The 24,884-nt window shown below is 42.4% G+C and overlaps 1 protein-coding gene across 1 annotated transcript; it reads left to right on the top strand.

Annotated features, from left to right (window-relative positions):
• Positions 1 to 7,465: 7,465 nt before the first annotated feature.
• Positions 7,466 to 24,001, top strand: lin28b (lin-28 homolog B (C. elegans)). The gene is made up of 4 exons (XM_071540446.1): positions 7,466 to 7,475; positions 8,146 to 8,336; positions 20,028 to 20,215; positions 23,689 to 24,001. The coding sequence occupies exons 1-4, from the start codon at positions 7,466 to 7,468 to the stop codon at positions 23,999 to 24,001; spliced, it is 702 nt and encodes a 233-aa protein (XP_071396547.1).
• Positions 24,002 to 24,884: the final 883 nt, after the last annotated feature.

Raw genomic sequence — 24,884 nt, forward strand, 5'->3', positions numbered from 1 at the left:
TTGTTTTGCAACATTAACTACATAAATCTAATTTGAAAAGTTAGTGCCCTTGCCCTTGAAGTGCATTTTCTCTAGCCTATCCATTCACAGCAGTGGAAGGGCAGCTAATGTATTTGTTGAAACCTTACAAAATGGGCTTGAAAGCCATTCATAGTCTGTGCATGGTACACTGAGGTGGGGCTAAGTGAGAAAAACATGCCAGCAGGCTATAACCTACACTTCTCACTCTTCTGTACCAAGCCTAGATATCTATTTTTTTTTTTTATCATTTTATTTTAATTAAACAATTTTATCTGTGTTGACTATTATATATTTAACTATGTCTGCTGTCCACAGACTATGGTAATAATCAACAACTTTCTTAACAGGCATACAGAACATCCCAAGTGTCCAGATTGCCCATTTGGATCCATACCCTTACATCTGATCATGATATTTGGGTTAAATGTAGATAATCAATAAAATGAATAAATAAAAAAAAGGACAAATATTGACAGGGAAAACATTGTTGAACTCCATAATTACAATAGAAAAAGTGAGTAAATCTTACGATGATGTGAAATGTTTAACAGATATTTATTCTTAACCAATTTAGCTGAAACAAAACAAGGTGGGGATACCACTATGACACTATCAGGTGATAACTTTTTATATTATTTTTTGCTGTAGTTTAAATTTCATACAATTTGATTCTTTCCTCTTTTACTTGGTAGAATACTTTGTATAGATACAAGAGAAAATGCCTATGTATATTCTATAAAACCAATTTTTAAATTATTCTTTAGAACTAACTAAAATTAACAAATGTTGAACACTTATGTGTAGGCAAGCTGCATGCCTTTCAGATGTATATTTTCAAAATGTTTTAATTTTTATTAGTAGCAGGCCTACATAATTTTTTCAAGAGATCTGTGTTCCTTGAGGGTGAATGTTGTTGACATATTTACATTGAGGCACCAGTCCTGTTGTGTAGATGGTTTTCACACAACCATTGTTTCTGCAGTAGGAAGAGTCACTACACTTTATCTGCACCATACTAACACTGAATATGATCCTGATTTCTTTATTGTTGCTGCTCTAAAATGAACCCCACAGGCTCTGCTTTTGGCTTCTTCCTCAACAACACCAAGCCTCCTGCAAGGGGAGGAGCAGCCTGGACCTGAAGAACCCCTGAAGCTCTGTGAACCTTTTCTTCTCACAGTGCTCTGACTAGAAACGGGGTTGAGAATCGCGCAGGTGAAAGTCTCCGGCGAACCGATGGGTGGCGCTATTTGTGTCAATGTCCCTAGATTCTGCTTTTCCCCAACACCTAGCACTGGTCTGGGGCCAGTTCAGCTCTACCGCGCGATGTGGATAAAACGCTGGAGTGACTCTACAGCAGATCCCAGACCAGCGGACCAGGGTTGGGGGTTGCTGCAGGGAAGATAGCCTCATTTCTAGGCTATTTGAAGGTAGGGGGCTTACTGTATGACTGTCATATCTGCAGTAACATCAAATGACTTGAGTGGCTTTACTTGCACTGAAAGAAACAATTCATCATTTTCCTGAATAGTGGAATAATGCTGTTGAAGTCTGAGCACAAGATGGGTGGGGGATGTGAAGTATGGATCTCTATCAACAAGAGAGGGAGAGGTGGGGGGAGGCTGGAGCATGATGGAGGAGCCCAGAGAGGATGCCACATGGCTTGAAGAGCCCCTTGTCAAGTAAAAATCCTGACATAGCCTATTCAAAAGAGTGAAGGGAATTTCACTCCGAAGCCTCTTTACGTTGGATAGCAGATAGTGTGAAAGTCTGAGCTGGTGATTTGTAGCTGAAATGGTCCCAGTGCTTCAGCTTTTAGGGCGGCCTCCTTATAAATGAATGTGTTTTAGGCAGAAAGTCGTGGCCTCTCTATGCTCAGGAGCAGCCCTTTTGAGCACCATGATACATGAATAAAACAGTGCAGCTAATTTGACCAAAAAACACTCAAGATCTGTGGACAATTTTCGAGATTGTCTTTCAGATCTGTGCCACAAAGGCTCACAGCAATCAGTTGGCTCATTGTCACAAAATTAAAACAAATCTGCCTGCCCCGCACGCTGCTCCGCTTATGTTACAGTGTCACTATAAAATATTCATCCATGGAAAATCTCCTTGAATCCAGTCGGTCAGTTGGCTTCATATGCCGATATAGCAGGTTAAAGTCAGCCTGTAAACATGCATTTCAAGCCAGGACGTCGCTAGACCTGGACTAGATTAAAGGCTAAACTCATCTACTTTTCCCTACATTTGCTGCTGTCAAACGGACACCGGGGGAAGAGACGCTTGGTTCGCCTGTGCCATCTCATCCATTCACGGAGAAAATTGAATGATGATGTCCGCTCCCTCGCCCACAGGTGAGTGAACCATCCGACTCTCTCTATATACCCTATAGGTGTATATACCAATGTTGAGCACGTTTTCTTTTTATTCAACCTAAGGGTCAACAATAAAACGTTGAATCAACGGTATTTGGTCGCAAAGAAAACTCGTCTAAACCCGCTTATTACTGGCTATACAGAACCTGCTTCAACTCATTGACCTGATGCAACTGGCTTTTCACAACATGACAAAATGACGGATCATAGAGCCCGTTCTGATATTAAACACATTCAGTGAAGTTATGAAGTTTAACATGCGCGCATCTTACGAAAAAGAAGCCTATAATAAATATTAGAAGGATACTAGATCACAATAAAACTACAAGTCCCTATACGAATATTATAGTGATATGACATTAAAAAAACATGAAGTACAATACGGCCATATAAACTCGCTATAGACCACCTCAAGTCCCTATAGGAATATTATAGGAATATTTCGGTGATTTTTCGTTAAGGATATCCATCGACTGTTGGGTTGCATGGTGTTTTAGAGCAGCATAGATTCATGGGTTTAGCTGATCATCACATAAAAAGATGAATGAGGCTAAGAGAAAAGAGATGGAGTAATACTGACCTGCCGTGGCCCAGCCGAAAAAAAGAAAGGAAAGAAAAAAAGAAAAAGAAAAGATGATGAATTGGAGAACATATTTGGTGCCATTACGCGCAGTTGTTGGCGCACCGGGGACAGAGGCGCTTCTTCTCCAGCCTCCCCCTCTCTGACGTCACCGATATTTCATTCAGATTATTTGCACCCTGTTTACTCATGTTGGAGAGGGATTTTTTTGTCGGAGCAAACAATAGTTTAAAGGCTCCGTGATTTTCAAGAAATGTTTTGTTTCCGCGTTGCTTTTTAGATTTTGTTTTTCCCCCATTCAGAACTTAGTGGGAAATGATCCTGCTGGGACTAACTGGTGGTAAAGATACAGACTCATTCATCTTGCAAATATGTCGGGCTGAAAGTATCAATTGAATGGCATCTGAAACGCGCCCACAAATATCTAATGATTTTATTTTAAGTATTGAATTATATTGAATTGAAATGAAACGAAAAAAAACTTTCATACAACCTCTTTGGGTTTCTTTTGTGGTTCAGTATGAGGCACATGGCACACGTGCGCTTTTATGTGACTTTTGCAACATTTTTTCGTTGATTCTAAATGTTTCTGAACGAAATCTGTCATATGAGACGAGGACAAAGTTGCATCCAAGAAAAAAAGTTAGATAAAATGCAGAAACTAACATTTCCCCCCTTCTCTAAATGAAGCAGAAGTCTCCAGGAATTTGGATGAAATAGAAGCATAATCACACACATTTAGAATTTCAAATGAATAAATAAAGGAGGAAAACAATCACCTCTTGCATGTGAAACGTTTCAAGTGTCCATACTCTCCAAATCTTCAAGGAAAAAAAAAAACACAGCTCTGAGAGTAGATGACCTGCTTTGCCAGCAGTGTTTACACTTCCTTGTAGAGGATATAAAAAAGTGAGGGATTGGTGGCTGGAATGCATGCACTAAACGACAAAAAACAACCCCCCTCACCAAAAAAAGAAAGGAGAAAAGGGAGAGACGAACTCAATGAACCCTTTGAACTGCATTGACAGCAATGCAGGGTAAAGGCAAATTTCCTCTGGGAGCCTACATGGTGAGGAGTGGGGGTTGGGTGGGGTTAGCTGGGGTGAGGGAGTCCAAAGTCTGCTCAGAAAGTTGCTATTCAAATAGCTCAGGAATCCCCGTGTGCTCATGAGGTTAAATGCACATAATTATCTATTTTTGTCAAGATTATTAGTGTCTAGGTGATTGGCCAAGGATCAGGCTGACTTCAGGTTACACCACTGCAGTGATTTTTCATTAATCTCTTTACCAGGAGCTTGAGGCTCTTACTTTTTTAAATAATTAATTAGAAGATAAATACAAGGTAAATACAAGATTGAATAGGCTTTATAATGGAGAATCTGATGTAGTGGTGATAGGTGTATAAACTCTGACCTCAATTTGGTGATCATTATAAGGCAAATAACCACCACATAAACAAAAAAGTTGTATTTTCAGAAAAGCATTAATTTAGGATTTTCTTTTCCCCATTAAAAGACCCTATCCTCATCTAACTTACATCACTTTGATACTAGTCTACTCACTACCTCACTATTATGTATATCCTGAATTTTACAACATAAAGATTTACATCAGCCTCAAAAGGTGGTCCAGCTCTATTCCACAAATAAAAAGTTTAAGTGGATTGATCTCTTGGCAGGAGGTGAAAACAATACTGAATAGTAGGATTTATTTTCAAGAATCCTATCCAGTAATCTAGTGGTAAGTAAAAAAGCTGGCCTCCAGTTGGTGATGATTATAAAGCAAAACAAACACCAGTGTAAACAAAAAAGTTGTATTTTCAGAAAATCATTAAATTAGGATTTTTTCCCCCCTTAAAAGATCCTATCCTCATACAATTAACATCAGTTTGATTATACTTATAATGATGTATGCTCTGAATTTCACAGCATAAAGATTCATACCATGGGTAAAGTGAGTTTAGGTGGCTTTACCCTGCACTAAATCCCTGATCCTGTCTTCTAGTTGCTCACTAACCAGCAGGCCCACACAAGCCACCCATACCCCAGTGATTCTTTGTCATTCGCCTGCATACATGTGAGCTGAGCTGCATTATGCTGATTGCCACCGACTTGCCCTGATCAGAAAGGTCCTGTCAGGATATGAGTGAGTGGATAACATCTGACACCGGGATCCAACCCTGTGACCCAAACAGTAATTCTGTGGCCGCTGCGGAGGCCTCCTCTACACGCATCTTCAAAAACAGGCATTTGCGCGGGGGCTGGGATGGGACGGGACGGGGTTGGGTTGGGGGTAGGGGTATAAGCTCGTGAATTCCGGAGGGTGGGCTCTCGGGCCTGGTGGGTGGAGATGGGGTTGTTGTTGTTTCATTCCTCTAACGTGTTTTTCCTCTCTCGCCTCATACCCGAGAGTAACCCCCCCCCTGGAGAAACGTCCCGGGGCAGATGTGAGATAAGACGTGGAGTTTCTCAATGAGCACACTATTTTCCAGGCTTTGCTATCAATCTGCTCGCTGCCCTTGAGTAACTGCATCTTATGGTTGGATTGTTAGTGGGCATGCTTGCTTTCTCTGGAGTGTTTCTTCCCTATATAGGTGGACATAGTGTGTATGAAGCAGTCAGAGATGTGGTGGAGTGTAAAGCTGTACCCAAACTCAATTTAGCCACCTTTTTAATTTGTGGAATAGAGTTTACACACTTTTTTTTCGGCTGACATAAATAGTTATGATGTAAATTCATAGCATACATTATAGTAAATAGTATCAAACAGATGTAAGCTTTATGAAGAAAGAAACACATGGGCCAACATTTGAGAAAAAAGACACATAGACCTACATTTACTATTTTCTGAAAATATAATAGTTTGTTTCTATTGGTTGTTGTTTGCCTTATGATGATAAGTGACTGGATGTCATAGTTTAGCCGCCATTTAACTTACCACTGCAACAGTGTAAGCAGCCATTTTCCAAATGACTCCTGCCTGAGGATTGATTTTATATTGACAAGTGAGGATCACAAGACTCAACACATCAGTTTCCTAGTTTGTTTTTCTGGGTTTTCCAGTCACATTCCAAAGCTCTGAGTTCAGCTCTCCCCTGTTGCCCACTGTGGTGATGCTGGGAGGTAGCTGGTCATATGTGAGGAGCAAGAGCCCATAAACAACTTAAACAATATGGGTAGCCTACTATAGATCACTTAAACCAATAACTCATCATTCAAGTTTGCTTTATAATGTTAAAAAGTGATTTTGATTTCAGGTAAAGGGTAAACTCTGATTCCACTGAGTACATATCTGTTTATTACAGCTGTAATGAAGAGATGAGTTTATCCAACTGACATTTAAATGAACCAATAAATAATAATAATAATAATAATAATAATAAAAACAGGATTCTTTATAGGTCTGGAACAGTTGAAGTGAAGCTATAAAAGTGTAAAATGAATAGTTGAGATAAGGTTGTGAAAATATATGTACCTCTCCATGTTTTGTTGCCATTGTGCATTTCATTTGTACCATAAGTACATTCATCACACACAACTTTATCCCCTCCATCATTTTTTTTTTAATAATGTCTAAGAAAATACTCCTTGAAATGCTATGCATCAGCCACAGGAATGTTAGGCTCGTGCACATATTTCTGTATTTATGTTACCGCCATTTGTAAATCTCATAACCTACAATACACCCTGAACACACTTCTGTATATGCAGCATGTTCACGTACACCTGCTAATGTGAACAGCTTGCAGTGTACGATGTAAATCTGTCAACGAGCACGGCCGTGCCTTTGTTTATTTATTGGCTGCATTAACCTCATTATGTTCTTTTGCTCTAATTGCTTGTAGCATTGTCTCCAGTGTATCCTACCGCTGCGGCGACGATCCGGTTTACCCCAGGGGAATCATTAAAGTTTCATTTAATCTCATCTCATCTAATCTCAGAGTGAAGCAGCCTATGAGACTAAGTAGCCACATCAGACCCTTAACATAGGCTAAATCTAAGCCTAAATCTCATTTCCTCACATATGTGCATTGCAAGGACATATAGGCCGATTCTTTCCTGCTTATCTAACCACAGGGATGACTGATGTCGTTGGTTGCGAGTCCGATTCCCCCACTTCCCTGGAATCGCAGGGAGAGAAATTAGTAGCAAGAAAGCATGTAATTGACAAAGTCACGTGTTCTCACTACGGGAACGGGCACAGCCAGCTAGAGAGCGAATGAGAGCGAAGGAGAGAGAGAGGGAGAGAGAGAGAGACAGAGAGAGAGAGAGGGAGAGAGATCTACAGAGGTGGTGTGAGCGAGGAAGGGATTGAAGGGAAGAGAGAGACATGACAAAAATATCAAAAGGCAGAAAGCACGCCGTACCATGCGAGCTAAATTGGTGACCGATGGGATCGAGGATGTCGGATTAATGGTGACTACCGCAGCCCGTTTTCGCAGAGGAAGCTTCTCTATTGCAACTTGGGCGCAGAGGGTCCGCGGGGAAACATGGCCGAAGGTTATTCTGCAATTATTTTCTATTTTCTGCTCTTAGTTTGTCTATGTGGTCGCGCAAAGGTGCGCGGGGATTATTGTTATAAACCTTAAAACGACCCGAACCGCCCCTGACGATCACCATATGCAACTCTGTTTTGCTGCATTAAGATTATGCATTGTTAGAGCGTATAGGCTGCTCTGCCCAGTGGTAAAGCTATAGAGGAACCATGTGTACACCTGCCTTGTGGATCCTATAGCCTACAACTCCACGTTAGAAGTCTATGTGCAGTAGATGCACGACAGAAATCCTCCACAAGTTCCACCGACTGAGCATGCTTGTGAATGAATGAGAGGCGATCATGTGTCATAGACCGACAAACAACTTTTTTGGGGAAGGGTTTGCGTTGATGCACACTGGTTCACTCCACCATGCGCCTCTGGTCGCTTGGCTGATCTCGAAAATACTAGAACAGGAAATTTCTACCGACCCTGAACTTCACATAGCGCTTTGCGAGTGGAGGGGGATTCCCCCCGCGCTTCTTCTTCAAGAAGTTTTACGCAACCGAGCCCATTAAACTTATGTAAAAAAAAACAACAAAAAAAAACCCGTGCGCGCACAGGGAAATAGTCATCCCTATGCGGTGTAACTTTGAACCATTCAAATGTACTAACTGTGTGCCCCCCTGTTGTAGGAGGGCCGGGTAAAGGTGGCGGAGAAGACCCCGCCAAGTCCACCGAGCAAGAGGACCGGACTCGACCTCAGGTCCTGTCGGGCTCGGGCTTCTGCAAATGGTTCAATGTCCGGATGGGCTTTGGATTTATCTCAATGACCAGCAGCGAAGGGAGCCCCGTCGACCCCCCTCTGGATGTTTTCGTCCACCAAGTAAGTTGACGCCAAAAAAACATAAACGAAGAATAACATCTGCTTTGCAATGATGTTGTGAGCATCGGCCTCGTCATGGACTTGGGTTTTCAAAAGTGACGAGTGATTGATGAGATCTAGCCTGTGTGTGTGTTTTTCTCTCTTTTTTCAAATAGGCCTACAATTTCATTGTCACTTCAAATCCTATCTTGATCCCCCAGGTTCCCCTCATTTCTTCTCTAAGCACCAATCGGCGGTTACATGTGTATCATCCGGATGTTTTGCACGGCCAAACGTCGTTACTGTGTAATCACAACGTTGTCCATAGGGTTGAAAAACATGTTAGGTTTCCCCTTAAAGCCACACGAGTCCCCCCCCCCTCGTCCTCCCTCGCTTCCCTCTGCACTGGGCAGGGAAGGGAAGAAATTTCGTGTGGCTATGACACAGTTCTAGCCCCAGTTTCACTCTTGGCCTCATGGACAGAACAGCCTGGTTGATATCCAGCCAGCCAACATGTCGGAAGGCATGCAAAAAAAAAAAAAAAAAGGGGAAAAAAGATAGTAAAACAGTGCACGCTCATAGTGACTCATGCAGAAGATTACGTGCAGAGGAACTGGATTTGGGGCCGGTGTTGCTGTTTGTGTCACTTGTTGATGTCGACAGTAATTGCATAGCCACCGTGTGATCAATTGAAATGTAACGGCGGTCGCTTAATTGCACGACCAGCCTCCTATCCGCATTCACACTCACGCTCACTTGTGACGTGAAGCACAAGCCTGGCCTGTTTTTCTTCTTCTTCTGTGGCAGATACAGTTGATTTATTGGTGCATCGAGTTCATTTCGGCGGCCTTATTTTCGTCTTTATTCTGCAGCAAACAAAGAGCAGTTGATGCCTCCCCTCTTTGAGCTCCTCTCTCTGCCGTTAAATCGCCCCTTTTTTTTACGGTCCTATAAAGTGCCTTTAAAAGAGTCGGGGAGGAACGACAGAGGATGAGGAGAGTCATTTTCACCATTTCATGTGGCACCCTCTCCTGAGGTGTTTTTATTGTGGGCTCTCGGGATGTTATACTGAACTAGTGGTGGTGGTGGTGGTGGGGGGGGGGGGGGGGGGGGGGGGGGGGCGTATTGTGGCTCAGATAGCCAGTGATGTAGTGGTAAATAAAAAGGTGGAGTGATCATCATTAGGCAAACAACTACCAATATCTACAAAAATCTATATATATTTATTATTATTATTAATAATTTGTGACCTTATCCTCACCAACCTTTTCCCTCTATTACATCCCTTCATATAACACTTAGACTACTTTCTCAAATACACCAGTGAGACAGTTTGCAGCGCTGAAATTCCTTGTTGAGCTTTTCATTGCTTTATCTCTCCATGCTGCTGTGTTCTATGGTTGCATTCATCTCACTTGCTGTCTTCTGTGACATGTCACAACTTTTTCTATGGCTGTGAAATAAATTACGCTCTTTACAAATGTAGCCCTATTATTTGGAAATGCTGAATTATATTAATATGTTGCTGTATTCACTGGGAGAACATTGTGAAAAGGAGTTAAACACTGCTTTTTCAGTGGATTATGTTTAAGCAATATGTTGACCATGACATCTATCTTCATCACCATGGATGTGCATTATGTGTGTCCGCCTTTCAATGTGCGTGTGGGTACAGTTTTTGTTCTGCTGATGCTGCTGCTGATGAAAAGTGAATATTGATAATGCGGAGAGGATCAGGAAAGTGGATATTGCCGCACATTGTGAACAATTTTGGATTGAATACATTCATATTGTGGCTTTATGGAGCGACTGTACTGTGAGCTTCCTACTGGCCAAAGATGTCTGCTTAGCAAGTGGATCAGGCTGATATAGATGGAAACAGTCTGAAGAGCCGAGCAGAAGTCAAATGAACACTGTCTGTCTCCGCATTTTGTAACCTATAGGACCAGAGAGGCTGGAGCCATATAGGTTTCTGTTTCTGTTCTCAAATCCATGATGTGGTTTGAAAGAATTAGCCTCGGTATTTGGATTACAACGAGGAAGCAACGGTGAAAATCACGTTGCGGCTGATGAGCCTCAGTTCCTGGTGTGGATGTCAATTTTCTCAAATTATGCACAGCTAATTGCATTTTCAAATTTATTTCTGCATATCTTCCTAATAATCGTTCTAACAAGAACGGTAACTTTCGATACAATTTATTAGCATACAATGTCTGAATCATAAGTTTATATTGGCCTTTTGGACAGGACATCACATGATAGTCTGCACCCAAATGTGTGCAGCTGTACATTTACAACAGATATAAAACATAGTCGTTTACCAGAAACAAACAGTACACAATACGCATACATACTTTATATATATGTATGTACACTCTCACTCACTCAGTCACTCCCATTCTCTCTCTATCCCTCTCTCTCTCTTTCTTTCTGCTGCCAGCTCATAGACGTTGGGACAGATTGTTGCTATTTGCAGGTTGTATTTGTTTGTTAGATGTTCTCCAGATTGACCCAAAAGTCAGGTAGTTTGTCTTGTGTGCAAGATAAAGCACCTGAAATGCACATTTTGTCATCAGTCTGAATGTAAGAACGTTTTTTGTTCGATTCCTGAAAAGTTGGGATACATGATGGCGGCGTTTCTATTCAGAGACAATTTATTATATAGACAGGAACTGTTGAGAGAGGGAGTTTGGCTTGGTCCCAAAGGTCATGCAATATTTTCTGCATTTATGCTACAAGGTTTGCTGTCAGCTGCAGTAAAAATAGTAGCAGAATTGGAGAATTTGTTTCTGCAGAACACTGACCACATGCATGGGAGAGGCAGAGGGAGAGGTAGAACGAAGGGGAAAGGGAGGCAGAAGGGAAGGGAAAGAGGGAGCATGAGGACAGGAGAAGCCCGGAGAGAGAGAGAGAGAGAGAGAGAGAGAGAGAGAGAGGAGGAGTTTTCCTAGGAGAGGGAAAGAGGAGGGATGTGGGAAAAAAAATAAGTGGGGGAATGAAAGAGTGGGTGGGTGGGTGGGGGGTGGTAGTAGTAGAGGAGGAAAACATGAGAGAGAGAGGGAGGGAGGGAGGTTGGAAAAAGACGAGCGAGTGGAAGAGCAGGAGGCAAGAGAGGGAGGGAGAAGGAGAGTGTGTGTGTGTGTGTGTGTGTGTGTGTGTGTGTGTGTGAGTCAGCGAGAGGGTCCCCGCCCGACCACGAGTTCTTCCTGGGAGGCCTCTTCATCAGAGCTCCTATCTGATCACTTCCTTTTGGAAGGTGTGTGTGTGTGTGTGTGTGAGAGAGAGAGAGAGAGTGAGACAGAGAGAGAGAGAGAGAGAGAGAGGGAGCACAATTAAGCTTCTCCATACCTCTCTAGTTAGTGATTCTACACACAACTCTACTGTTGACCATGATCAGCAATGTTAGTATCTCTTGTTTGTCAACCCTTTTCTACCTGAACTCTGTGTTTGCGTGTGTGTGTGTGTGTGCTTGCGTGTGTGTGTGTGTGTGTGTGTGTGTGTGAGTTCCTGCTGGGACATGGGGGGTGCTCTCTCCTCAGGCATTCTTTAAAAAGAGGAATTTCTTTAAAGACAAAAAGGCAGGAGGGTTGGGTGGGGGTGGGGGGGGTGGGGGGCAGGGGTGGGGTGGGGTGGGGGTTGGGGGGCTGCTTGCCCTTTGTTGGTAATCAGTTTGAAATGTTGAACAGTTTGCTGCTGCTGCTGCTGCTGCTATTCTTCTGAAACCTCAAGAGTGTGTGTTCACTTTGCATGTGTGTGTGTGTGGTTTTTTAGGTTTCACTTTCTGCCATTGCCGCCAGGTTGTTGATGTCTACATGTGAACCTTTGTAAGATGTTTTAGGTTTTGTGTGTGTGAGTGTGTGTGTGTGTGTGTGTGTGTGTGCACGCGAGCGGGTTGTGTGTGTGTGTGTGTGTGCAAGAGTGTGTGTGTGTGTGTGTGTTTTGTGTAGCGAGGTTAAAGTGGGCCCCTAGTGAGATTAACCTCTGGTCCGTGTCACCGTTTGGCATGCAGGCCCCACCCATCACTGCCTCCAGATAGCCAGTATCAGGCTTTGTCTCTCCTGCAGCCACACTATCCCACCGCCACCCCCTTCCCCTCTGCACATCAAAAAACGCAAAAGAAGAAGAAAGACTAGTCATGTGACTTCCTTTTGAGGAGCTGGCCACATACGGCGGAGATGATTGGTAATTGGAAAGGTGGCGGACTAGTAGCCGAGCGGGGCTCAAAACAAGCCGCAATTCACCTGGAACACAAAGGCAGCGGCTGCACAGTCCACTCTGGTTTATTGACGTGGGGAGAAGTTGATCGGTGGTGATATTTGCACCTCTGACATTTATTTTATGTATAGTTTTAAAAACCTGAACAGACTGGGTTTTATTAGTCATTGGAAACATACAACAATAAGCCATTTATGAAACATAATTCAAACAAATCCAGTATGTGTCTCTTTGAAAGAGAGAACCTTGAACTTTAAGCTTTTTGGCTGATGCATTTAAAAAAAAATTAAAATAAGAGCAACAGAGATTACTCATCCATTTATTCCTGTTCTGTTCAGGGTATTAATACAACATTCATTCTTTCAATCTTGTTTTATGCAAAGACTATTGAAGGATTTGATCAGGCACTCTTCACAGATCGCCATGGTGACGTACATAAAGAGATAAAACTTATGAAGATATGAATTACTATTGAATGGAGTCATTCATACATTATCATTCCATATATCTTGTGATATTCAAGGTTTTTTTTCCCTTGGCTTCATATTGAATTAAAGCAGCAAATGTTATGTCATTCTGCTTGAGCCTAATCAAGTAAAACAGGAGCATGGGAAAGTACATGTATGAAAATATGTTTAGACTTTACTTTTGGGAAGTGTTTTGGTCTTTAACACTGTTTGAAATGCATCAGTAATGGGATTGAAATTGAGACGCTTCCATCTAAAAGGCCAGCAGAAAAAGAGAGAAATAAACTGTTTGTGCAACTCTTATTAAATAATTAAAAAAAAACATGCATATACACAAGACATCAGAATGGCATGTAAAGAGTAAGGATTAGATCCACAGTGACTTTTTAGATTTGTTTTTAATCACTTTTGTAATGAAATGAGTGAATGAAGCAGATAGATAGATAGATAGATAGATACATTGATAGAAAAAGTTTGTTTAGACCAGGTTTTTCTTCTTCTATTAATCTGTCAATGTCATTAGCAAACAAATCAGTTCATAACCATCATCCTACTTCCATCTTGTTTCTCATATCATTAGTTATTTATCAGTACTAATTTGCTGCGCTAACCCTGTTGTTGAGTTCAATGCCAAATACACAGAGAAAAAAAATAACTGCTGGTTCTTGCCTTCGCAAATGTACTGCAATGAAATCAATTTTAGATTATGATTTCAAACCAGGCAGACGAATAATATTGCCTCTACATACTCAGCTCCGACAAAGAAAAGTGCAACCATGTATATTTGAAAAGGTCTTTTCATAAGGCTATATATCCATTTCGAGGAAAAGATTCTTACTTGAGGTTTATCATTCAATATCTCTAAAATATGAAGGATCCAGTCTGTCAAAATGTTATTGTTTTATCAACCAACAACCTTTTTACTTACTTATTATTCTTCAAAAAGAATAGATTTATTTTCTTGCTATTAATCATTTTCTAAGAGTAGCTGCCACTTATTTTCAAACTGTGGATATCTCATTTTGGAAACAAAACTCTCCCGTTTATGGAAGCAGACATACTTTGTAACGGTGTTTCTGTTTTGAATGGGTCCAGTTATTAGCGGGGCGTGTGTTTTATCACCAGCCACCTCAGCAAGGTTCATTTCCCCTTCCACGCTGATAAATGTAGCAAGATGATCTAGTGCTTCCTCCCCCAGATCAAATATTTGCCCCAGTCATAATCGGGGGCGTTGGACGTTGTTAATTTGAGGCAGGGGAAACGTGAAGGCCCTTAAGTGTTTGATGGGGGTTGGGCGGGGGTCAAGGGTCAGGGCCGCTAATGACAACGTGTTGAGGAGGGCTGGGGTGTCAGCGCCATGAGATCGCCTCTGTTGGTGGTTTGCGCCGGCATGCGTGTTCGTGTGTGCATGTGTTTCTTCCTTCCTCTCTCTCTCTCTCTCTCTCTCTCTCTCTCCCCCCCCCCCCCCTCTTTCTTCTTTGGTTTATATGCGTCCTGTTGGGTTACGTCCATCTGAGCTGATCTGGGCCAGCTTTGTCCACTTAGCATTTCCTGTGTGTAAAAAGCTACTTAATGGCACCACGCCACATGGTGAACGCCATCTCCTTCGCCCTCACCCCTATACACCCCCCCCACCCCTCTCCCCACGCACACACACGCACACACACACCCAGTCAGCGACTCTTTAATACACACACAGAGGCGTACACTCCGCATGGGCCCGCCTCTTGATTGAAAGCATCCCATAATGAGCCGGTGGTCGCCACGGAGAGGCTGGGAGGGTGGTGGGTATCCTCTCTGCTTTCCCATCCCCTCACGTTACAGTTTCCTGTATTGATTGCCGGGCCTGGTGATGACGACGGCCTGGCTGATGAAAAGGAGGGCTATTTCTATCCAGGATGTTGGAGTCCGTATTGATCGCTGGCTCCTTCCTACACACACGCACACACACACACACACACACACACGCCGATGCGCACGCGTACACGCTCGCACACACATGTACTCTTAGGAATGCACACGGAAAGATATTTGTTACATATCGCAGGCTCGTACGCGCAGTCGGGCCATTTTAGAATACGTCGGGTCTCCATTTCGCCGGCTCCGTTGCTTCCATTTTTAGCGGCTGTGCTCCTGATCTTTGGCGCGGGGCGAGGCGGCCGGTGCCTCCCAGGCCGGCCCGCGAGCGCTGGTGTGGTCCTCCAGTCGGGCAGGGGGTGGTGGTGGGATGGTTATACCGCTGACCCCCGGATTTCTGCCGCTGACCTGTGGGGCTCCTGATCAAATGGGGGTTTTGTTCCTGGGCCCCCCCCCCCACCCCCCCCAAACCCTCCCCAGTCCAGCCACTGATCAGGAGTTGCTCCTCCATTGGAGCTGAACAGAATGCGCTGGAGGCATTTCCATGAAACCCCCCACCCCCCCTCCTCCCTCTCCTCCTCCCCAACTCTCCTCCCTCTCCACCCCACCCACCTCCCACACCCCGCTCCAGGCCACTCCTCCATTTTGTGTTCTCTCTCTTTCTCTCTCTCTCTCTCTCTTTCTCTCTCTCTCTCTCCCTGGCCGTGCCCTTTCCTGACCTCTGTGCGTAAACTGAAACCGGTCAGGACACCCGCCAGGTCACTCGAGAGGAGGGGACTCGGGTTACCGGTTCTGATTTTTTTTTTTTTTTTCTCACACACACACGCTGACACACACACACACACACACACACACACAGGCATGTAAGATCCACATGGGCTCCCGCACACTCATGTAAATCCACGTTACGTTTTATTACGTAATTGTGGAGAGGCCAAGTTGCTGCAAGTCCATGTTGCAGAAAAAAGGAATTAAACTCATGTGAGATGTGAGACACAAAGGCAAGAGGCGACACCAGAACTGATCAAGACCAACGGCACGTAGCATGCAGGAGATGTGTGTGTTTTCCTGTATTTCTGCAGAACAAAAGGAGTTGTGTGATTTCCTCACTGGTGCATTGTGGGCATTGAGGGTAGCAGGGGGGGGTGGGGTACTGAGCCAAACCACTCAACTTTGACCTGGAGAGGCAAGCAGCCTGTCGACTGAAGACAGGAGAGGAACAGGAAAGGCTCATGGGCCACACAGTCCGCAGAGCAATCGATGATTATTCATCATTATTCACAATGCATTTATTTATTTTTTATTCATTATTTATTTGCAATCTACTGATTTTTGCTCTGGGAAATGCCTTTCAGTCATTTGAATGGTCTAGTGATGTGAAACATAAAATCAATTGGCATATTAATTTGAATGTGTGCTTAAGGTTGCTCTGAATGATTGGTTAATAAAAATAGAAAGCCAGCTTTCATATCTACCGGATAGTAGAATGGGTATTATATATGGATATGTGTGCGTAAATGCCTTGTCCTGGCAATTTTGGTCGATATAGCAATAAATTATTAAGTCTTGAATCTTGATATTTGTGATCTTATTGCAGTGCAGCCACTGGAGATTGATCCTTACGTTACGCTGAAGTCACAAGCTCAGTTTGTGACTCGCCCCATTGTCCTTCCTGCTTTATTCCCGCTCTCGCATCTGCTGTGCAGAATCCCTTCTCCCTCATTCCCATTCCCCAATCCTTGTGTTTTCCTCAAAGCCAAATCCAATACCAAAACGCCCAAAATGGATGAGCCCTCCATCAGCTATCGACTACGAGCCGGCCTGGGCCATCACCCACACTAACTGGAGGGAGGGAATTGACAAACGCATTCATGAATGAATGGATGAATGAATTAATGGAGAAAAGCTTGTATGGAATATTTCAGCACATATGATTTTCCACCCCTGTAAAATGTGGAAAGGTAAAGGGTGTTTGAAACAGACTGCAGCATATGGAAGTCTTTGGACAAGCTTCAAAGAAGTTGTCCTATTATAGCACAAGGCACTGTTGTTCTGTTTATAAGCTTAATTAATTAGTCAGTGCTGGGAAAAAATCCAACTTTTCAGTTTTTTATTAAGGGCGATTTGTGAAGAGTTATGTGAAGCATAATTTGCTGTTTGTGACTTCATTATTTGATTTTGTATCATATCTTTTCAGTGCCCTTTGAGCAACAATTAATAATTATTGATGTTGTTAAGATTTAGATAAACACTGCATGTTGTAGGAAATACATATACAAATATATTATCATGTACAGATTACTTTAAAATTATTTAAACCATATTCATGTTTAAGATTAATCGGAAATCTCCCTACAGGGATCTCTCTTTTCAACTTTCTGCAACAAAATAAAATAACACAAGAATTATCTTTGTAAATCTGTCAAGGTATTCTATATATTTCATGGCCTTTTAAAAGCTTTTTTTCAATAGCAAAATCTAATTCACATAGTACTAAATGAAATAAGTTGAATTAGCTTATATTTTTCTTTTTAAACATTTTGTGTTGCAAGGAGTTTTGTAGATAGTTTTTAATGGATTTTATTTGGTCTTTTGAGCTCAGCTGTTTAGGCCTTATATGTAGAAAGTATACAGTTTATTGAAGGAAGAAGTTTAAAGTGTAAAGTCTTAAGTTTAGTAAACTGTATGAAATAACTGGCTCCTTTAGGTTAAACTCAAGCTTTGATTTGTTTAATATGAACTTTACTTGCCTGACATTAAACTTCCTTTTTCTTTTATATCTCCAATGGCATTTATGCATTAGAATAGTGCTGGCCTATTCCACTTTAATACAATCTATTGTGGAAGATTTAATAAATGTCTTAAGAATTTATTTGAAATAATTTAAGTGATTTTAGGCACTAAACTCAGGATTGTTGTGACTTTGTCAGTCAAGTTATCTGTATTGAATTTTGAAAAGTACACTGCCTGATGCATTGGCAAATGTATTATTTTGATTGTATTACTCTTTTCATTTTTGTTTTATTATTTTTCCAAATAAATTAGATCCTAAAAAATACAGTTTCCACATGAAACGGGATGAAATGCAACTTATCATTGAGACATTTACAGTTTTACACATTTTTACCAGTCAACTCTCCTCAAACTTGTTTTTCAGAAGCATAAAATAAATCAGAAAACTCCCTTTCGTTTATTTGTTCCTTCCTATTTTATCCCACCTTCCACTTTTTGTGGCATTGTACTGTGGCAGTCAGACAAATCCCTCCGTTACAGAGTGCAATGAGTGCAAACTCTATTCTTAGTTTGCAATTAATTCTCACATATCTCTTTTTTTTACTCTGGAGTAGACACGTTTTCCCCCTTTACCCAAACACCTCTTTTGCTTCCTGTAACTGCAGGCGCATCACATTATGAGAAGTGCTGTTGAACACATTTTCTCTCCTCCCTCTTGCGTTTCACTATATTCTCTCTCTTCGAGGGCATTTGATTCCCTATCGCCAGTCGCTCCTTTCTCTCCCTCTATCTCCTACACATCTGTCTTGTCGGGAGGCGCTGCATTTACAGACCCCCGCGTGATATTTATAGGCCTGGATGTATAGTAGGTAGTAGGTTTGCTCTGTACTGTGTGTGCTCCTGTGGGTGTGTGTTTACCTCTGCCCGGATCCGTCGGTGCTCGGTGCGATCCATGAAGGTCACGGATACAGCACCTATCCGCCGTTCCTTCTGTACCATCAACAAGACATAAATCATTGTCCGGTGGTTATGTAGTAACCAAATCAATAATTCCGATCATGCAGATAAGATGGATGGTGGTTGCGTCGAGGGAAATGATTGCATGGGTGCGACACTTCCCCCCCCCCACCCCACACACACACACACACACACACACACACACACACACACACACACACACACACACACACAGAAAGAATAGGAAATGGTGCCTCTGTGATAAGTAGATAGGGGGAGTGAGGCAAGGACGCACTCTCAGAGATAAGCCCCTCTGTGCTGTGACCGTCATGGCAGTTGGTACGAGCCACTTAGAGTCAATTCGCCGTGTTGGAAATGATGTCTCCGTCTTGCTGTGTTTGTCGTGTGGCATTGGGTGTATGAGTGTGCAAGTGGATGTTAAATGTTTTGTGGTTCTGGAGCTGGATGAAGGGCAGGGCAGGTGCACATTTTCCAGTGTTTTTCAGTGACAATTATTTGGAGTTGACTAGTGTTGTGTGTCCACTCACAGAGCTGATATGGCTCTGGGTCGGCTGTATCTAAAAGGGTTAAATTAGCTCTGAAGGGTATGGACTTACATATACACATAAACACTGGCCTAGGGTTGATTTTTACACAGTTAAATTAACAGTGATGTTTTTGCTGTGCAGATGAAAGGTAAAAATTGTGATTCAAATTGAGTCTTTGGTGGTAATCGGTAAGAAAAACGTATATTTCAACTGAACTTGCATGTTTGAGACAGAAGCTCTTACCATTCATTTGCCTATTGTAGCCTACTTTTGTGTAAACCATACAGTCTTTCTCAGTTCATAGTAACAAATAGGAATGTCACAGCTTCAGGGAATAAAAAATACCCTAAGCTTCCAGTCAATATGTAATACAACTCAATACCAACATGTCTTTAAAGTCTTTGAAGATGACCGATTGTCTATTTAATGAAGAAATAACAGCAGTCCCAAACCCTATGAATCACTTTGATGGGCTCCTAATGACTGGTTCGCCATTATTCAAGGTCATTTGGATGTCCTGAAGATAATTAGAACATCCCAGATATGTGTTTTGGCCATTTTCCCTCTTGCTTCATATTGCAACACACCTAACGTCAAACTGAGTTCTTACAAAAAGTCATACATCTTGAGATCTGTATCTTATTATCAGGCCATCTCCACAGAGACAGGTGCATCTTAATGCTTTGATACTCTGAAAATGGGCCTTAAATAGGTGCAATTTCAAGCAACAGAGGCACTAGCTGAAATCTTACTTACAGCCCACAAAATAGCGGCAACTCTCCCGACTGAGATATAGATCCTTTTTTGTATTTTAGGCATTATAAAGGATTCATTTTTTAAAAGAACTCACTCCCAAGTCATCAAGAGTTATCTGCAGTTGTAAGAGCGTGCCAGTTTTAAATGGGTTTTCTCTCTTTTTGTTTTTTCCTCCACAGAGTAAATTGGTGATGGAGGGCTTCCGCAGCTTGAAGGAGGGCGAGCAGGTGGAGTTCACCTACAAGAAGTCCTCCAAGGGCCTGGAGTCCCTGCGGGTGACGGGGCCTGGTGGGGGACCCTGCGCAGGCAGCGAGAGGAGACCCAAAGGGAAGGTCCCGCTCCAGAAACGCAAACCAAAGGGAGACCGGTGAGTATCGGCGTCAAGCACGGCAGGATCAAATGTGCATGAATAATAAGATTAAGAATGGGGGACAAAAAGCATGAAATTATTTTGTGTTTTCTGTAAGAATTCAAATGGATTCACATATCAGCAGTCTACCATGTTCCATCAAACAAAACCATGTGAATATGGGAAGCTGCTTTCAGCCAGCAGTGCTACACTAGGTAGCAGGTATAGGAGACATAAGTTATATGGACGTCTTACTGCAGTGAGCTATTTCTGAGTGGGCAGAGATTATAGATTCAATCTATTCAATCTGCCCAAGTACATGCCTGTTGCCATGGTTATTCTGCACCATAATAAGGAATTGAATAGGGCACTTTGCCTGCCATTGCCACACTATTTTAAGTCAATTTGCCAGCTTTTACATTAGAGACGGCATTAGCAGAGGGATGGATTGGGCTTATATGCATTTCAATGCACTATGCAGCGGTAGCTCAATCAATTGCTTTGTCCTCAGTAAAATCCTGAAGGGTGCTTTGCTAAAATCTGTCAGAGGGAGCCATATGGAGCTCCTTGAAAACGCCTGATGGTTGAAGCAGAGGAGGCTGTGTTCCCCGTCCTTCTCCTGCTGCCCGCAGACAGAGAATGCCTTCATTTCATGTATTAGCAAACCCTGCCAGGCGGACTCCCAAGTGGAGTATATACTGCATCTGTGTCTGTTGTAGGAAGCCATCGCATGCCTACATAGCATTAGAACATCAGAAAGTCCAACTCTGCCCTGCTTTACGTTGCTCCTTCAAATATATAGGAGCTGCCTGCGTTGCACAGATCGCAGCTCCTTCCATCCAGTATTTTAAGGTGTGAAAAGAAATCCTTTCCTTAGAGAGGAAACCGTATCTGAGAGAGAAGGCTCCCTGATTGTTTTACACAGCTGAATTATTCAGGTTATTTGGGATAATTGATCCAGTGTTAGGTCAAGTGTCTCCACCTTCCAGTAAGGTGGTAGTAAGGCAGTATTGGATTTAGAGATGGCAGGTACTTCCCTGTGATGTCATCTCTTTCTTTGTGAGCGCGCAGTGTGAGCGGCTCCTGTGGCTGTTACGCTGTTCTGACCCCTGCTGGTCACACTGTTACGTAACCAACCATTGTGCGGTCCATTCCCTTCACAAGTGCTCATCAGTTAAGGAGGGAAGAAAATCTGCTGCAAATTCACGGCTCTCCCAAGGTGTTTGAATCAAGTAGTGAACTGAAAGATTCAGCTGCTCATGGTGAACAATTAATGAAGAAACTTCAATTATAAAAGCAATGCATTTTGTCTAACACAGACTCCCGCAGGGTCTTCATCACATCTTGATGAAGGCTGTGTTCGGCGGAATGTATTGGTTTTATAATTAAAGTATATTCATGAATAGTTCACCAAGTGTAGCTGAATTTTTCCTTAGTTCAAGTATTCATCAGTCACCATCCTGTTAAAAAAACACACTGCTTTTCCCTAAAGCAGAATGTCTCTGAAGCAAGTTATTCTTAAATGCTGCTAAAAATTGATACACATGACAACTAATTGGGCAATGTTGATGAGCAGCAACACCCAAGGAGGTGCCTCATTATTGCTGATTCTTGATTACACAAGAAGTTTGTTGTTGCAAAGACATTTTTTATTAAATTTTTTGAGTCCATGTCTCACTTTGTTCTCTGGGAATGTATCTACGCTGCTCTAAATTTAAATCAGTTGAACTAAATTTAGAAATTAAATAATATATGCCTTGTAATGTATTTACTTACTGCTTAATCTGTGATTTCAAATGCATTTTTGAATCAATAAACTAATAAAATAACTGTAATACTACTATAAAATCATAAATTCCTGTTTATCCGATTTGCTTTGATTTATTGTTGCTTTATGGTTTGCGAAGCATTTTACAACAAAGTTTTGAAAAGCGCTAAATAAATTAAGTGAATATAATTCGATTTTATGACATAAATCTAGCTGGAGAATCAGTGTATTGGAGGCTGTTCTTTTCACAAGCACTGGCCACATGAGAGCCTCAGCCAGTCAGGTGGATGTGAGGCTTTATAGTTGCTAATAGCGTCCTTAAACCTGCCTTCATACCTATTGCCTGCTGTATTACCTAGGCACTACCTAGGTAACAATTCCGTTACCAACAAGTTAACTACGATTATATAAAATCCCTTTTAAAACACTCCAAAGAAATGTGCTTTGATATGTAGTAAATATGAACCCAGGTCAATTCCATTTCATTTTTAATTCCATCTCAGTGTGGTTACTGTAAATTGGATGGAAGCATGAACCTTTAATGCTCCCTGCAGATGAATCAGAACCTCCTCAGAGGCAATTAAGACAGAGCTGAAACAGACCTTGTCCTTCCTCTGCAGAACCTTTCACGTCTTTTCTTCTTATGTAGTGGTAGCAATTTGCTAATGGCTGTTATTTGTGCTCATGCCTGAATTTATTGTGGTTGCTCTTGTTTTGTTTTGTGGCCGTCAAATTGGTCCCATCTTAAAATAGCAAGTACCATGACCATTGTTTCATAATGATGAGCCGCTGCTGCTGCTGTCTTGTCAAACCAGTTGTTGAGCCATATCATTCAATTACAATCACCGTGTAACACAGTGATGTCTTATATTGGTAAGCATGAAATTCCAAAACATTTGACACCGCAGTTCTGGTGACCTCGGGTGTGTTAGTCCAGGAACATTGCTCAATTCACCTCCAATTAAAAAGGAACAATCCTGAACTGTGACTTGTTTATGGCATCAAGCCATAAAAAAGAGCATTAAAAGGACAGTAAAGATAGTAAAAGTATGTTTAATTTTACATTGTGCAAAAACAACTGATGACAGCCTGATGGGTTGAAATGTTTGCTGCCTTTGTCTTCACTTCTTTACTTTCTTACTGTTGAGCAGCTTTTTTGGGCACCTTTTTGCACCCTGTCAAATTAAATAAGATATATTGGTTTGCCTCATAGAGTGCCACCCAGATTTGATCTGGAGCAATTGTATGTGTCATACTCCCATCTAGTGGTGAATGCTAGTTAGTGCTGATTTTTCAGCTCAGCAGTGTGGGGTTCAATCTATGGGTTCAATTCAATATGACAGGAATATAATGGACATCCACAAGTAAATTCACCATGTCACTGCCGTATTTGTTAATACATGTACGTGCTATTATATTAAGATATTTATCCAATCTTAAAAATCCCATAAACTATGTCCTATACTGTGTGAAAGACAGAGGTAACAGAGAATATATAATTCCTGCTTGTGATCTGATCTTGAATTACATCATAGGAGTAATATATAAAAGGTTACATTGGAGGGCTAACAAAATGAATAGGTGAATGTTACAAAGTTACTAATAGAAGGTTGAGGATGTTTCCAGCTGTGATGAATGTCTCCAATTTTTGTTTGTTTTGCATTGTTTGCACATCGTCATCCAATGAACTCCCTCCTTGTCCCTTGTCTCTTCTGTCCTGCAGCTGTTATAACTGTGGAGGTCTGGATCACCATGCCAAGGAGTGTGGCCTGCCCCCTCAGCCAAAGAAATGCCACTACTGCCAGAGCATCACGCACATGGTGGCTCAGTGTCCCCACAAGGCGCTGGCGCCTGCCACAGGCTCTCAGGACCAACACGCCTCTACCTCGGCCTCCAGCCCGGGGACCGGGCCCTACCTCTACCCCCCGGAGGAGGAGGAGCGCTCCGGCTCGTCTCCCCTGGACGGCTCCTCCTCCTCCCCGGAGGAGCCCCACACGCATCACGGCCCCCGGACCCAGAGGTGGAGGAAATCCTGAAGCGGCCCGTAGAGGTGCACCCTTCACCGCTGACCCCAGACCCTCCTGTCTCCCCTCAACCAAGGATACCTGAAGCCCCCCTCATCTACCTCACACCTGTGAAAAAATGGGAGGTCTTAATTTCTTTACTTTTCTTTTTTTTCTGTTTTCTTTTTTTTTTATATTCCTTTGACCAGCGCAGCTATGGCAACGATCAACGGGGTACGGACGTGCGTGAATGTGTGTGACCGACTGACTTGCAGTCATCTGGTGCAGCTATGGCAACCACCGCTGGAAAAGTGACTGCAGGGAATGACTGTGTGTTTCTTGTTTCAATCAGTGCAGCTCAAGAGTGAAACAACGTGGTATGAATCTCGGTTTCATGATTGTTTTTTTTCCCCCTGGACCTAAGTGTCGGCCATTTTGAATGCTTTTTCCTCACAGTTGTTGTCTGTAGTTATAGGGCCGGCCGGATTTAAGGCCACAAATTTATATTCCGTAGGCCTAATCATTCCGAAAATCACGATGCATCTTTTTCAGCACATTCAGCTCATTGTAAGAAGGATTAGAAGAAGACTTCCAAAAGCCCCAGACCCTCTAAGCGACAACAATTCAGAACCAAAGGATTGTTAGCTTGGCCTATTGATTTTTTTAGCAGGGAAAATTTCCATGGATTCCAGAGGGAAAGGGTTAAAGAAGGTGAGCTGCTAAATAGATTCTGTATAATCTTGACGGCCTCAAAAATACTCACGCCCACTGCATCCCTCTCTCTTACACAACGTAGACTGGACCAACTGATTGTTGCTAAACGTTTCAAAGAGTGAGCATGTGTGTTTTTGCGAGAGAGAGAGAGAGAATGTGTGTGTGTGTGTGTGTGTGTGTGCTGCGCATGCTGAAAGAAAGA

This window comes from Centroberyx affinis, unplaced genomic scaffold (genome assembly GCF_046629955.1).
Source record: "Centroberyx affinis isolate AG114_WGS23_722 - 3 ecotype Tasmania unplaced genomic scaffold, CSIRO-AGI_Caff_v1 ptg003635l_1, whole genome shotgun sequence".
NCBI lineage: Eukaryota > Metazoa > Chordata > Actinopteri > Beryciformes > Berycidae > Centroberyx > Centroberyx affinis.